At 43.2% G+C, this 17,174-nt stretch overlaps 1 protein-coding gene across 9 annotated transcripts in view; it reads right to left on the bottom strand.

Annotated features, from left to right (window-relative positions):
• AGAP1 (ArfGAP with GTPase domain, ankyrin repeat and PH domain 1) overlaps positions 1 to 17,174 on the bottom strand; it is a 507,095-nt gene that overhangs the window by 160,113 nt on the left and 329,808 nt on the right. For all 9 annotated transcript variants that reach the window (XM_013048468.2, XM_045066852.1, XM_045066853.1 and 6 more), the window contains one exon: positions 10,482 to 10,650. In XM_013048468.2, the coding sequence (XP_012903922.2) occupies positions 10,482 to 10,650 (169 nt within the window). The remainder of the gene's footprint in view (positions 1 to 10,481; positions 10,651 to 17,174) is intronic.

Below are 17,174 nucleotides of genomic sequence, written 5' to 3' on the forward strand. Positions count from 1 at the left end.
CAATTTATAAAGGGAAAGAAGAAATGAAACCATGGGCCTGGGACATGGTGCTAACAGTGGATGAATAGTACAACCAGATGTGCAGAAAGAAAGAGGAGCTGGAAAAGCCCTGGGCCTGCTCACGTGCCACAGCCGGGCCACCACTGCATCCTGGAGATGGATATAAATCTGGTGTTCGGGACAATTCAAGATGAAAATATTAAGCACATGAGAAGGGAGGCGCTCACTTTAAGGGATTATATCCAGAAATCAGTCCAAATATATTTACTCCAAAGACAAAGTCTATGTCTTCCCAGTTCTCCGGCGCCACACTCATCACTGTGAAAACAATGCCCGCGCTTTCTTGCCCACTTTTATCAGGGGCAGGAACACCTGTTACTACAGACTCTGAGGTGTTTACTCACATAGTACATACATCGGGCTTGCCTGCCTACTGCCCATTACTTGTCTGGGCTACATGAATGAGTTTATAGCAATGCAGTGATAACAAAGTATAAGCAACATTGCACAAAAGGAAAATAAAACTAAGGATTTTCTTTTAAGGGATGCCTAGGGGGCTCAGTCGGTGAAGCATCTGCCTTCGGCTCAGGTCACGATCTCAAGGTGTTGGGATCGAGTCCTGTGTCGGGCTCCCTGCTCAGCAAGGAGTCTGCTTCTCCCTCTCCCTCTGCAGCTCCCCAGGCTTGCCCTCTCTCTCCTTCTCTGACACATAAATAAATAAAATCTAAGTAACAAAATATGATTACCATGTTCACATAGTCATGTTTTGTAACACATAAAGCCCAAGATGCCTGTGTCTTCTCCTCTATTTTTGTAATTTGGTACTATACTCCTAACAACTACATCCAACATTGAGTTTCTTCTTTTGCACTTGATGACAGTTCTGTCTTGAAAATGTTCTTTCTCCTTTATTGTGATATACACAATAGGTGTTTTACCCAAAATCCATTTTGAGAACAGGTTTCTCTGGCTGTCAGTACATTCATTATCCTCTTCAGGAAGGAGACTGTGGCAGTCATGTAGGCTTATGCTCAGAAGTGCTCACTTCTTTCCCTCTATTCCGGTCCTACGAGGTCAGCTCTTATAAAGAAATCATGGCTGTGGTGTGGAGGTGGGCCTTTTACCACTCCCCAGAATATTCCAGAAAGACAAATGTTCTCTTAATAAGCGGTAACTACCAAACACCAGGCCCACCTGGTTTGGATATGGTGAACGTCATGACTACTCTGAAAACACCCCTGCCTGAGTGGGAGCAGGCATGCAGCAAGGAAGCCAGTCATGGGCTTGGCTCGATCACAGAATGGCTCTTTCCCCGGGCCCCAGACAGCACTCAGCCACCCTCCTGAAGGACGAGGTCCTTCTCAGGGACCCTCTTTCCTCCAGCTCTTCCCATGCAGACCATTTGCTGGTGCTGAAAGCATCACGGGAACAGCCAAAACATTATTCTTCACCAAACGTGCACTTTTCTGAAAGGGGGAACAAAGTTTCTAAAGCAACTTTTATTTACTTACGGGAATATCTGTCCCCAGAGTGAAAGATAGCTCAGTATCCCGAGTATTTTAAATGGAAATCATCAAGATCAAGGTGCTTTTGTCATCTTCTCAGAAGAGACCACCCCACTTAGGGTTCAAATAATTGAAGGAGGTTTCCTTAAACTGGAAAGCATGCTTCTGATTTATCCCTGAATTCCTCCCCAACGGTTCTGCCCATGGAGTGCTGCATCGAAAGAAAGCAAACAGTGCTTAGCCTCAATGATCATCCCTTATAGTTCTCCTGGGCAGAGATGCTTAATGATAAAATAACTGTGAGGTCACGAAACTAGGAGAGGGTAACAAAGAAAAGGATGCAATGGTCTCCATCTCAAAGAGCTTACAGTTTCAGGATGGAAACAACAGAACAGAAATCTGCCTAAACCTCAGTGGTAGAAACATCTAAACACAGAAACAGCTAGCAATAAGAATGTGTTTCTCACAAAAGCTGAAGATGGTGCAACTCTTCTGAAGAGTAGTAACTTTAGTGTCTCTTTTAGTTACAGAGTTAGCACACTTCCTGATGTTTTGGGTCTGAAAGAAATGCCCCCAAATATTTCTTCCTTTCCCTAAAAATAATGAGTTATTAAAAAGCCATCAAATCTACTCCAAGTAAACCCTGGTTTGTGGAAGGAGATTATCATTATTATTTTTTTTAGCAAAAAATCAATTTTTTGGCTAAAATTTATTTATTATTTTTTAGCAAAATAATTCTCAACCAGTAAGGCTTTTATTTGCAAGCGTTCTACCAAGTGGCTAGATGGGTGTTTAGGAAAAGGACCCGATTTATGAATCAGACTAACGTGGCAAACAAAGTCCAAAGTGTGCGACAGGCAGGGGTGACTGAGGCAGAAACACAGCGAAAAGCAGTTGGGATAGGGGGGTGGTCCCCTCCCTTGTGGGAGGCCCACGACCCAGAAGACACACATGAGCCATGCGGTTCCCTCTGTGCCCAGAGCAGACTCTGGAGTTATTAAAATGTTTTCTAGACCATTTGAAACTAAACAAAGAAAAACTTTGTTTCTAGGAGACAACGGATCTAATTCTGATGTTGCGTTATTTATTTATTTATTTTTTCATAGCTATTACGACTGTAACAGCAGCTTAGCGGCTCAGCGTCTGCAGTGTGAGCAGTTTTGATAAACAGCCTCTGCGGGCCACACAACGGGGATAATGTATCCTTAAGTACCGCCAATGAGCTGCCATTCTGCACAGCCAATTACTTCTGTGCGTCTGTCACTCAAAGGAAAAATGGCTGAGCCCATTAGATCAAACCTTTGTCACTGTTCCTAATGCACTCTTAGGCCTCATTAATCTCCGGGAGCAGCAACAGAGCCGCCGGTGTCTCATTGCCTCCCCCGAACAGGCCCACGTGAAGCCTCTCATCTCTCCCCCAAGTGCACCGCGTTAATCAAGCTCTCCTTATTACCCCAGTCCCTGTCACGGCGGAGAGCGCGCTCCCTCTTAAATGCTCTCATTATGACCCATCTTTAGAGCCGGCTAAGTGGAAAAAAAGAGAGAGGGAGAGAGGGAGAAAGAGGACGGGAGAGAAAGAGGAGAGGAAAAAGCAAGTCCGATCACATTAATATTCATGACAATAATTAGTATTCTAGGTCACTGAATATTCATGCTATTAGTTTGGTTTTTTATGGGTTTGCTGGATGTCCTGATTACTGAAGTGTGGAGGAAAACAGCATGGTTGAGACTTTAGATGTCAACGGCAGTTCAATACTCAAAACACATCGAGATCCCCGCCCCCAACCCCGAAAAATCAGCCTCAACCCTCCCGGAGGCTTTAATATTTTGAAACCGCTGGGGGCCTGAAGCGCAGGGAGGGAGGGAAGAGGAGGGGGCAAGGTTTCCTGCGACAAAGGCCTACACATTGCTCTGCTGAGGATAAAAACACAGTCACCATGCCAAATACCCAACAAAGACACGCTTTTGGGACAGGGAGGTATCTGGCATCTCGGACCAAAATGGGGCAGTGTGGGAATAAAGAGTCGGGGGGACATGGCCTAGGAGCCCGGTGCCCACGGAGATCCGGCTGGTCCCGCAGAGCTCCGCTCCCACCACAACAGAGGGAATGCTGTTGGGGGTCGGGCATGGGTTTAGTGTGTCTGACCCATGAGGGCTGCACACAGGTGACAGAAACAATAGTGCCCGGCATGGAAAAAATCCATGCAAAATTTCTGTCCCCTTGCTTCCTTTTCTTCACCAGTGACAAGTACAACAAATATGATGGATTCCTGATGGAATCTAGAGACTGGCCCTGGACTGCTGGACTTTGCAAAGGTGCACTCCCAAGAGCGAAGTAGGTACACTGCCCACGGCAGCAATGAAAAACCCGGTGTTCATCTGCATAAGGTCCTAAGATGGGGAAGGTGATATTCAATGTAGGGTTTCTGCCTCTCAAGGCCCTTTTGTGGACCATTACGTTTTCCTGTTGTTACTTCACTGTCAGAATAACATCCAGACCTGACACAACTCAGTATTCCACTGTAGGTGGATACGATTCTACAAAACCAGCCTGGCTGACAACTCCTGTCAGAAGATACTGTGGGACATCTGACTGTCTTCTCTGGAAGTATGCCTGAAATTACAGTTGGATGGATTCACTAAAATGTGGCTTCTGACTAGAATGGTGACGTGGGTTCCAAGCCAAAAAGCACCAGGAAAGGCAGATACTGTCATGGACATCCTGAGTGAGTGACCTTGGAAGAAGGGGGAGATGTGATGAGGAAGGGGAAATTTAACCAGGCCTGAATAAATATCTCCTGGATTCTTCTTCTTCCTCCTCTTTCTTGCTGGAGTAGATGCTTAAGTAATTTTTCAAAAAGTAATTTGTTTCTGTATCCACGTATATCTAAAAAATTTTTTCTTCCTCCATACTTGATTGATAGTGGTTTGGCCCTTCATAGACTTCTAGGTTCAAAATGATTTGTCCTTAGAAAGGAATTCTTCCATTGTCTTTTAGCATATGGTGTTTGCTCCGAAGTCCCTAGGCCGGAATAGTTCCCTCTCAATAGGTAAGCATGCTCTCTTCCTGCCTGGGATGCTTTCTGGGAATCTGTCTGTGTTTGCAGAGTCTCCTCTCCCCTGAACTTGACACTCAGCTCTTCAGATGGAAGACACTAACATGTCCTTCACCTCTAGTGTGCTTTCTGCTATCACAGGTACAATCACCAACAGTATCCTTGGCCATGATCTTTACAGCACTGAACCTATCTACTGAATTTAAAATTTAAAAAAAAAATTTTTCTTTTTGTAATCAATTTTTCTTTAATTTTCAAGGACTCTTTATCCCCAGGTTTTTCATGTAAACTTTGTTTCATTTTACGAAGACAATAATAATTAGCCTCTTAAGTCTTCCTTCTTCCCCACCTCTCACTCTCTTATAGGATCAGTTGCAGTTTATCTTGGTTTCTCTCATTTTTAGTGTTGGTTTCCACAAATGTGTTGGTTTCCACAAATGCAACGTATTTGTGAACGTGTGCCCGCCAGTCCATCAGGTAGAGGCAGGGGCTGGCCCTGCAGCCTTTGGAAGGTGTGTGGCCCAAGCTGACTGGGAGGTTCATTTTAGATCAACTGCACAGGGCTCGTGGGCAGGCTGGTGTGCATCAGTGACGTCCCTCACGGCAAGACTGCCTTTCCTTGTCATTTCTTTCTGTCTCTGTGTGTGGATGTCTGAGCTCCCTAAGCCACTCCCTTCTCTTTCAAGCATCAGTGTCCCCATCGGATTGGAGGTGGGGGACACCTATGGCAGGCTCCTCTGGAATGTGTCCCTCTACCCGCCATGCCTGCCCTCCGCAGCTGCCCCACAGAGTGTGGGGCCTCCCCACCTTCACTGCAGTTCTTCTGCTCTGCGTAACTTGTGGGCCCCAAAGGGAGACCCAGGCTCAGTTATCAGTACACAAGGCAGCTACTTGGATGTGTTTTTCCTCCCCTTCCCTAAGCCCTGGTCAAAATATGATATGAAGATCATCACAGTTCCAGCATTTTGATGTCTGAAATGCAATCAACATTCCAAGACTGATGAAGCATTTCCCAATACTAGGAATAACATAAGACCACCACCACAACCAGTGATTTTCTATCCAGTTGCCCCCTTCATCCCTTGAGCATTGATCACCAACTTCAATGGTCTTATCTGTTTATCTTCTGATTCCTCCGCCCCCACCAGAGTGCAAGGCCTCTGAAGGGAAGATCTCATACTGCCCATGAAACCTCCAAAGCACTATTCGGGGCTGGGCATACATGCAGCCGACCCAGTAATGATGGTACACGAGCAGTACAGGAAGAAAAGCAGTAAGGTATTCCAAAGTCAACATAGACATACAATTAGGCATTATCATATCTGAAATGTGAGATGCATTAAGATCATATACTAGAAAATCAAGAGAAACATTTGAATAAATATTCCCACTAACATAGAGTTCAATATAATGACTGGATATAAAAAACATAAAGACTATGAGCTTTCTTATTTCTATTTTTTAAAAAAAATATTTTATTTATTTATTTGACAGACAGAGATCACAAGTAGGCAGAGAGGCAGGCAGAGAGAGGTGGGGGAGAAGCACGCTCCCTGTTTAAGCAGAGAGCCCAATGTGGGACTTGATCCCAGAACTCTGGGATCATAACCTGAGCCGAAAACGGAGGCTCTAACCCACTGAGCTACCCAGGCACCCCGAGCTTTCTTATTTCTTGCAAAGTAGATGAGATAACAGACAGCCCCCTCCTCTTCCAACCCCTCTCCCCCAAAACACTAGCTTCACATTTCATCAAAAATTATAAACTAACAGAACGGATAGACATGATACATCTAAATGAAGAAAAGTGTTAACATTTTACTGAGGGATATATATTAGATTTGAATAAATCGGGCAAGGCTTGTGTTCCATGACAAGAAGCTCAATAGAGTAAAGATATCAGTTCCTCCCCAATTAACTGATAGATTAAAAGCACTGTCAATGAGTCACAATGTGATTATTTTTCGGGGAAAGGAGAAGGTTTCAAGTTACTCTTAAGTTTATTGGAAAAAATAAATGAGTGGCAATAGTCAAGAACACCAGTAAAATCAGAGTAATATTACTGCCAGATATAAATTGAATCATAAACCTAAGAAACTGTGGTAAATCCAGACATGGTAACACAATGGTAACAATAGGTCAACTGAAAGATTCCCAAGCCCAGAAGCACAGTGATTTTGATTAAATGAGTTAGTTGTATAATAAAGGTGACACACACAGTTATAAGTAAACAGTTTGACAGAGAAAGGACAATTAGTTATCTATTTGAAAAAGGAGTTTAATTAGATTTCCTATTGTGTATAATTGATGCAAACAAATTAAAGGTGGATTCAGGGCTAAATATTCTTAAGAAAGAAACAAAAAGAAAACTGCAAAACTCAGAAATATATATTTATGAATTGTGATCTGTTTTCAGGATTATTACTAAAGGGTTTCTAAATATCTAAAGCAGAAATTGCAGAACTAAGACTTATAATTTGATTATATGTATATATTCTTGATTATACATTAAAAAAGGGAAAACCTCTATATGTAAATTAGACCATAAAATTTAAAAAGCAAATAATAAACTGAAGAAATACCTATAGAACATATTATACAGCATTAATATCCTTAACATGTAAAGAAGACAAACACCAAATACAAAAATGGGAAAAGATACATCTAAACAATTGTGACGTAAGAAATATCTGTATCAACAGGCATGCAATGGTCAACTTTAGTGTTAACTGAAGAAATCCAAATAAACAAAGCATGAGATATTTTTAGTATAGATTCCAAAATGATAACAGCAATGCTAGTAAGCATGTGTGGGTGAAATGGATACTCACTTTAGAGATGGAAGGGTACTTGTGTAACAAAACCTTTCCAGAAATTACTTTGGAAATGCATACCACTATCTTGGTATCTAACCACTGACTGAGTCACTTCACTTAGGGACATTTGTCCTAAGACAGTAACAAATGGTATACACAAGGATTTGGGTACATGCATATTATCACGTCTACACAAGTGATAAAGTTACAAGAAGGGAAGGCACAAAACATTGCTCTATTCCGGTAATTGAGATAAGAAAACAAATAAAAAGGAAAAGCATAAAAAGAAACAAACATCTCCATGTTAACTCGAACCTCTAGAACAAAACAGCAGAAATCAAATGAGTTGAGAAAGAAGAATACAGTTAAGTAGCATGTTAAGTTCTTTGGCAAACAGCCCTAAAATAGCTGAAATAGTACCTATTTTTAGGTCAAAGTCTGCCACTTAAAATAACATCAACATACTTCAAGTTAAAATTGTTCTTCACGTGAGAGAGTACATGTGAACAAGGGGACAGAGGGTCACCAGCTGATGCGGTCACCTGCATGCAGAGACAAGGAAGCTACGTCCCTGAGCACCATTGTGACCACGAGGCACTGTCTTTCCCCAAAGTGGTATTGTGCTCCTATGATGTCACAGCCCCACTTAACATGTCCTTACTTGTGATCCGAGGAAGAGTACACATTAACCAGGTTCCCTTTAAGAGGAATTAACTTGGCTAAGGGTTGGAAGAACGTGCTGTCATCAGTTGAAAGTGGGAGCAGGGAAAGGGATTCTGTGCAAAAGAATCCCAAACCCCCCTATCCACACAATGCCAGGGCATTCGAGAGAAAGGAGGTGCTAAAGGAATGCTCCTTTAGCCAAGGCACAGGACATGAGCCACTCCACGCATATGATAAGGTTACAGAGCATTTTGTATTTTGTTTACCAAACATTATGTTTTTCTTTTTTTTTCTTTCTTTCTTTTTTTTTTTTAAAGATTTTATTTCTTTATTTGACAGAGATCACAAGTAGGCAGAGAGGCAGGCAGAGAGAGAGAGAGAGGGAAGCAGGCTCCCTGCTGAGCAGAGAGCCCGATGCGGGACTCGATCCCAGGACCCTGAGATCATGACCTGAGCCGAAGGCAGCGGCTTAACCCACTGAGCCACCCAGGCGCCCCACATTACATTTTTCTGAGGAAAACAAGGGGCAGTTCAGCACCAAAGAACACAAGTCTCAAGATTAAAAAAACTCTAAATTCCAAACATTATGTATTTAAAACTCCTTCAAATCACTGAGGCTCTTCCCTCATCCTTGTGCCTGGCAGATTCCCATCCATCCTTTCTTTACACTCTGCACAGGCACCCTCCAAGCCCTGAGCCTTGGTCCACCTTCTCGGGTAAACTGGACCCATCACCCCTAGACCTTCAGGCCTCTGTGTACTTGTACCGTGGCCTGCCTCAGAGCCCTGCCTTTACCTGTCTGCTGGTCTTTCTTCCCCACCAGAGCCCAAGATTCTCAACAGCAGAAATGAGTCTTAATCTTCTGTGTTCCCAGAGCCCAGCACCATGCCTGGCATCCATCAGATATGCCATAAATGTTTGTTCACGTGACTAAAATGGGTGGGTTTGGCATGGTGGGTTAGAAGAAGTGGAAAATGAGCTCGTTTTAAGGTGATGGCCTCAGGTGTAAGTTCTGGAGACTGGGGTCTCCACACCCATAGCATACACAGTTCCTGGCGTAGGACAGGCGCTCACTAAATATTTTTTGAAAAAGCTAATAAATACAAAGCAGTGAAGATATCAGCTTTTCATTTAATACAGAATCCCTCCTTCCACCATGGGTACTTATTTTCTCTCTTCTTATCCCAGAGTTAGCACACCATCCAGAAAAGGGAAATTTCAGGTATGTCTCAGAAGGAAGGTCAGCAAGTCATAAGAGACCTTACCACCATTTTGGAATGAACTGATGTCTCCCTAGCAGAAAGCCCTACTTCTTTGGATTTTTAATAGCAGCTGATGTTTGAATTGTACTTTACAAGTTTCCCAAAACTTTCCTATGTATTATCTTACCTGCAATCACATTTCTGTGGTGCACACAGGCCAGGCGAGATGGACCTAATATGGTGGTAAAACTTTACCGAGTTAGCGGTCCAACGCCACTTGGTATCACACAGTAGAGCCCCAATGGACCCCAGTTCTGGCCCCTTTCTAGTACCTTGCTTTCACCAACCAACACTGTGTATACCACAGAACTGTGGGGTCAGCATGATCTGTCTTTCAAAGCACCTGACACCTCAGAAGGAGAAAAATGCAGCAGAGTCTATGCCAGAAAGTCCCAAAGAACAGTTAATTCGTTTTTAAAAGACTGGATGTATGTCAAAGAGAAAAAAGGGACTTCTTGCTCGAGAAAACAAACCTGTGTGTTAAAGTGTGTTAGAAGGAGGACTCAGGCCTTTTCTCTGATAAGTAATCACTGGAAGGTCAAAGCCGGAAGGCAACCATTTGCAAAGACTCACAAAATGAACCACGACATTCTGAATGGCCTGCAACTGCACACAATGGCCAGGAATTTCTAAACACATCTAGATTTGAGAAACACTTCCTCTGATCCTGAATTAAAGACCAAATCTCCTTTCAAAAGAGAATAAAGAAAATTAAAGTTGTGTAAAAGAATGACATAAAAGTTAACAATATGAAGCCAAGAGAATTGAAAGTTGAGGTCCAATAGTTTCCTTTCAATCTTGTTCCAAATAGCTCTTCCACTTTCATCCACTTAGTCACTACAAATACACACCAGCCCTTGATAGTTTCACAGCTCATTTACATACTTTAGAAGACCCTTAAATCCTCAATCATATGCAAAACTCTACTTCCAACTACACATCTCTGGGAAAACCTCGTGGTTTGGTTTGTGAGACTGTGACTCAAGATGGTGCCATGTGCTGGCTGGCAGCCCCGGAACCACAGGTGTAGGGAAGATGACCATCCACAGAAGAGAAGAGGTTTCTAAACCTTAAAGTACAATGTTTATGGTTCTAACCTCACTTCATCTCCAAGGCTCCACACTGTCCTGCGACCAGCAGCACCTACCACTGGGTTCTTGTGTGGGTCTGCCATGAGCTTACCTGAATTTGGTGAGATGTGTAAACTGCTCATGTCCTTGGACAGGCCGTTGGTTTTAGGGCTGGAGATGGGCGCGCAGGCCGACGTGGCTCGGGGTGGCCTCTTCCCTGGGACTTTCACAGTGGTTCTCAGAAGATCAATCTCTTTACCATGAACATTCTGCATGTAATCCTGTTCAAAATGTTAAACATCCAAGAGAGATTAAAAAGAAGACCTCGTACAATCTAGGACACAAGGTTCTATCAGACACCATAAGTTATAATCCTATGACCCCTTCCACTGAGGCAGGCACTTTAAAAATAATGAGGTTTTGATCCGTCTAGTATGGTAGCATCATCATTATACTGAAATCACAGCCTCTGTGTCCTGAACTAACCCAGACCCTGGAAATACAAGGAGACACAGGAAATGCTTCCACTTGGTGGAGGACAGGCCAGCTGGAGAAAATAAGTATCCATGTGAAATCATGTTTTTTAAATTGCTGCTTATTACATGGCACACTAGGACCCCAGACTCTGTCTAAGTTTCAGGTAAAATTCCATGCAGTAGGAAACTGCTTTGTAACAACTGTTCAGTCTCAGATAGCAACACCACTAAGCGCCTAGACAAGAATGAAGCTCTCTGGTGGGAGCTCAGGAGAAAACTAAGTAAAAGGTCAAGGATTTCACTAAGGACCAGGACAATGTCTGAGAGGTTGGTGGTATGGTGCTGAGAAAACACAGAGCTTATGGATGGATGTGTAATAGCTGGATGTTGAAAAAGAAAGAATACTGAGTAAGTCTGGTACTCAAGCATTGTGTTTCTCCAAGTGATTCAATGTATCCAGAAAAAGTTATCTTGCCATTCTTTCCATGCTGGAGGTGAATGACCAGGAGCTAACAGAACCAGGAGGAAGTCTAGGTGGATAGTGATGGTCTCTGTGGAGGTCACCTGACAACATTTCAGTGTAAAGTACCACCGAAGAACTGGTTGCTGGGTGGGGGAATGGGAGAGGAAAATGAGAGCCAGAGTGAGGGGCTTACTGGTGAATTAGGAATTACTGGACCTCCACGTGCGAAGAATGTTCAAAAGGCTACACAAGGCTGGAACCAGGAGGAATATGGGAGCAAAGACCAGCAGAGAAAGGATCCGGAGCTGCACCAAGGGGGTCAGAAACAGACCAGCTCTTCAATGGGAGTGGGGAGGCTAGGCCTCTGTCAGCAGTCACCACCCAGAGAGATATAGTGGGATCCACAGAGCTGCTGTCAGCCATGGGAGCCAGGAGCAGAGGCCCTGATGCAACCTGCCCCTGCAGGACAGGCTGGTTGGCGTTCGCCTCCGCCATCTTGACAGACCCAAGACTCCACCTGAAAGTCAAGATGCTTGGGAAACTCCCCAAAATATAATTAACCATGAAAGAGCTATGTTTTGAAAGGATGTGGACCAAAGACAGAAGGCTGTTACCATTAAATTAGATAGAAGGATAAGACAGACTGGAAAAAATACATGGAACCTCATGAATGAGCTCAGGGTGTTGAGGATGGTGAACAAAAAGCAGAAGGGAAGTGATCCTTGGTTAGTCTAGGACTGAGGGTCAAGGTCATCCACCAAAAAAAAAAAAAAAAAAAAAAAAAAACGTTGTTCTTAAACATCTTTAACTTACTTCCATTAATAGCCACTGAAAATAGGCCAACCTAAGCTTCAACACCAAAGTTAAGGCTTGTACATAATGAATTCATTCTTGCATAGTTACTCTTTCAAAAATATCAACTTGCTATAACTTTCTTCTTTAATGCCAATTCTTAACAAATTAAAATACAATAACAGGAGTGTAATTGAGCATTTATTGCTTATGGGCTCTAAAATGAGGCTAATCAGATAGTGACTAAAGCCTCAGCATGGGTTCTTTTAATAGGCATGTTTTAACATACAATAACCATGATATTTTATTTAAAATTATTATAGAAATGTACCAAGTGTCTGCTTTTTGGATTACAATGCAGCAAGGGAACACATTTATCTTTGGCTCAGCATGGGCCAGGGAATCTGTTTTCTCGCTTGAGTTAGGCACCAAAACTTCAGAGGAGCTAGATCTAAAAAAAACAAACCAGGATATAAACTTGGCAATTCTTATAGTGCAAGCCACTAACAGTTTTACAAACCTTACAAAATGCACTTCCTAATCCACAAAAGCCCTTTACTATGGTGCTTCGGAAACAGGTGGAATGCAAAGGCACGTGTCTGTGGCTTCAAGTTTCCCCCAAGAGAAACGACACTGAGTTTTCTGTTTTTGAAAGAACCCAGCCTTTTCATCTTGCCCCAGCTTGGTACTTGAGGAATTAAAGCTAGGACCACTAACCAATGTCGCCTCCTCAGAAGTGGGACACGCGGCCCTACAGGTTTGAGGTAGGGGCCTCACTGGGTGAAGTAAAGACAGCAAGCTTGATTTTGATATGCAAATGTTACAGATACTACCCTTCTCCTGTTCCTTGTAGAAAATGCTGATCGATGATAAAAGGGGAAAAAACCCTTTAACAAGGCATGAGGGTAATTCAAAGCCAAGTACTTTTAAACAGCACTTAACAAGTCCCTAGGGCCCACTCAAGAGCCAGGCCCCCCAGAGGTGCTATCTCCTGCCCCTCAACAGCTTGAAAAAGTAGTAATTGCAAACCTATTTGCATTTTTCTTCTCAAGTTGTCCATGCTCATCGTGCGGATTATTTTCTCCAAGCAGGCGCTGGAGCAAAGGGACCCGTTGCCGAACGTGCGGTGAGCTCAGGAACGGAGCACTGCGGCCCCCCGCAAGCCCACTCCTGCACCTTTGCCATCCCTTGTTTTTTACCTCTCGCTCCTAATTATGTTGCATCTATTGCCGTACACTTAATTAGCTGCATTAATGTGATTTCTTTTCACATAGTCAAGCAATTAAGAGCTATGATTGAGTTTCATTCAATTAGCCTCAACAAACATGCTAATTGATGTCCCAGATGCAAATGAGGTGCAATGAGAGAAACCTGCTAGCAATTGAGAGCCGTGTCAGAGACCCACAGCTTCCAGCTTGCTGACAGAAGCACGGTTTAACGCGGCTCCAGCCTTCTGGGGGGCTGCCTTCAGAGAGGGCCGTGGAGTCATTAGTGCCGTGGTGAACGGCATCTCTCCGGACTTGGAGAATTAATTGATTTGCGGCTGACAGTCTTGTCCTCCAGTCTCATGGTCATGCGTTACCAGGACCTCGAGGTCATCAACTGGCTAATGCGGTACTCTGGCAGGGAGAGTAAGCCCTCACCCAAACACAGCATGAGGCTGCTGGAACCCAGGCGTTTTCCCCAAAACCGCAGAGGGAAAGGTGTGGAGGTCTTGGCCTGGCGATCTCAGAGCCCTCTCCGTGCGTGATGGACTATACGGTACTCAGTAAATGGTGAGTTCATCTTAGTCAGCTCTGGGGCATCTGGCGTTGGACTTAAGCTCAAAATACAGCAATCCATCAATAGTCCCTAAAAATACTCTTACTATATTGATTCTCACTGCCTCCCATCCCGACGTTACCTTTGGCTGTCTGCTAAAAGATGGGTTTGCTTGATGTGTTCATGGGGTTACCAAAAGCAGTTAACAAGATCTTAAAGCCAACTCCAAATGTAGAAATGGTATGACTGGCATCTCAGAACGAGAGCATCTGAATCAAACACACGGCTTTGAGACTATCTTCAAGGACAGATAATGCAATTAACACCACTGTGATTTTAACACAGATTTTTTATACAGTATGGAGACCCTTCATCTTCACAAATGTGAAAAAAAATCACAGAAACTTTGTTCCCATGATGTTTTCCCAATAAGTTCTGGTTTCTAATTATACATAAATGCCTAGAAATTTAATATATTAACATGTAATACAGCTTGTCTAGGTGAGATAATTGTTAGCACAAACTAATACTTGCTGTGGCCAATATATTGAATTTTTCCTCTTTGCATGACCTAGCTTGGCAGTCCTCAAAGTGTGGTCCCTGATACACTATCCGGGGGTTCACAGGTTCAGACTACCTTTAAAATATCCCAAGACACTGTTCGCCTCTTCCAGAGCTGAAATTTGTTTTTCTGGTGACTAAAATTGCTGGTTCTAGACCATAAACCCAGGCAGCAGAACCAAACTGCACTAGTCCCTCTTGTCAGTATTCATTGCCATGTTCTCTAAATAAAAACAAACAGAAAGTTTCACTTAAGAATGTTCTTGAGGCACCTGGGTGGCTCAGTGGGTTAAGCATCTGCCTTTGGCTTAGGTCATAATCCTGGGGTCCTGGGATCAAGCCCAGTATCAGTCTCCCTCTCTCTGCCGCTCCCCCTACTGCTGTTGCTTCTCTCTCTGTGTCAAATTAAAAAAAAAAAAGGGCAACTATTGATTCTTAAACATTTCAACCCTGAAGTACATACATATCTTCTTAATTTTGGGGGGTAATGACAGGGCAAGCGTGTGTGAGCGTTGGTGCCACACATGGAAGGGGACGGGTGTCCCACAGAAACATACTTCTGCAGTTGTCTGAGGTTCGAGCTGAACTAGCTGCTTTTTTGGTGGGACCTATTTTTACTTGAAAGAATGATATGTCAGACGTTATATGACTATTCAACCTTGGGCTTTTGGCAGCTATTTTCTTGAAATGAACAGCATGACCACTGCAGGGAAAAGAGTGGACAGTATCTGTGGCTGGTGTAGAACCCGAGTTTCCAGTGAGGATGAGAATCTTGGCAACTTGCATCTCTCACCGTGAGCTTCACACTTTCCAAAACTGACACTCTTTCCCAACAAGACAGATGGTGATATAAATCCAAACAGTTTCTGGATATTATATGATGGAAAGTGTCTCCATTTGGAAAGCTGCATATCTCAGTTAAACAATTTTTTTTCAATTACTTATTTGAGAGAGAGAGAGAGAGAATGCACACACACATACACACACACAGCAGGAGATGCAGAGGGAGAGGGTGAGGGAGAAGGAAAGGAGAGAATCTCAAGCACACTCCCTTCTGAGCATGGGACTCTCGATCTCATAAACCTGAGATCAAGACCTAAGGTGCATCAAGAGTCGGATGTTTAACTGAATGAGCCACCCAGGCATCCCTAAGCAATGTTTTTGAAATGACCCATGCATGGTGTCACACAGAAGGTCATTCAACCAGCAAGACAGTTCAATGGAAACAGTAAGACTGTCCTACTGTTCTCAAGATTTCCTTTTGTTGTGGAAAATGTGTTTTCCATAAAAATGTTATTTATGTAATAATATATCACAGAAGGGTGGTTTATTATTCTTTTAAATAAATTATATGAGTATTTTAAAATTTTCTTAGTTTTGATTTTTAACATGCTTAGTATCAATTAGGTATAATCCACAGATGCAGTGCCTGGCTGGTTCAGTGGGAGGTGTGTGTGATTCTTGGTCTCATGATCGTGAGTTCGAGCCCTCACTCTGGGTGTAGAAATGACTTAAATAAAAAAAAACTTGAAAAAAAAAAAAGATATAACCCTCAGAAACAAAAGGCCTTTAGGATTCCTCAGTTATTTTTAATAAAGTAAAGGGGTCTTGAGGCCCAAAGGTTAAGAACCACTGGCCCAGTTCAATATTCACAAAACAGCCAAGAGCTACGAGTGTGCAACAGCTTCACACACACAACTGGGGGAAGAGAATGAGAGCTGGGCTTCTGCAGAGATGCCAGAAATGTTCTTCAGATTTGTTTGTCTTTTCCTGGAGGAAAGGATTGACTCATTCTTCCAATTTTCACTGTACTTCATGAATGTCCAGGTTCAAAGAGGAACTATAGTTTGTATAAGTTCTATTTTTAAAAAATCCTTACTTCAGGGCTCAGAAAAAAAAAAGTATGTAAGAGAAGCCATTGTTAAATGCACTGCTATTCCCAACTCCATTTAATACTATTTTCAAAGGAAACTAATCTATAAAGACACACATAATACCATCCATTCAAAGAGACCCAAGCAAATGTTCAAGTCCAACATTTCTGAATAATAAACAATAGGCTCATATACAGTCACAGGAGCGCACGAAACCGATACCCTAAAAATACTATGAAAATATCGTAAAACTAGGAGGAATCTTCTGGCCATGTCCTTTCAGATCATATAACTCAAAGAAGACAATTTCTCCTTCTCTCCAAAGGGCCAGTCACAATAGCAAGGTAGGAGGCAGCTTCAAAGTGGAAAACCCTAGGAGAGATGATTTTTGTTTCCCCAGACAGCCAACAGAATTGCAGGGTTTCGCTTTTGGACCTGCCTTTGAAAGGACCCCTCGACCAACGTTGGCTTGTAAGTACACGCCAACGTGACGCGTGGCCACCCCAGGAAGAAGGTATCTGGTGCCCGGGACAAATGCAACAGTTACGACAGCAGATTCTTTAGTGGGCCCCGTGATCATGGAAGACCCAGCAGAAGGGAAGGCTGGGGAAGTGTCACGGGGGGGGCGGGGGTCAGGGGCAGCACGCTTCATGCACCATGGACAGCTCCCACACACAGCCAGGGCCAACCTCTAGAGGCCCCTCCGCCAGCGAGCATCTGACACATGTGGGCTGAAGTCCAACGTCAGCCCTGGGGGATAGGTTATTATAATATAAATCAAAACAGCAGAAAACTCCAAATTGAATTATGAATACACCTATTGCTTCCTGATTGTATCTGTCTTGATTGACCTAGCATATTGAGCTTTACACTGCAAG

The sequence above is a fragment of the Mustela putorius genome, unplaced genomic scaffold, assembly GCF_011764305.1.
Source record: "Mustela putorius furo isolate JIRA1106 unplaced genomic scaffold, ASM1176430v1.1 tig00003869_pilon_pilon_pilon, whole genome shotgun sequence".
NCBI classification, from domain to species: Eukaryota; Metazoa; Chordata; class Mammalia; order Carnivora; family Mustelidae; genus Mustela; species Mustela putorius.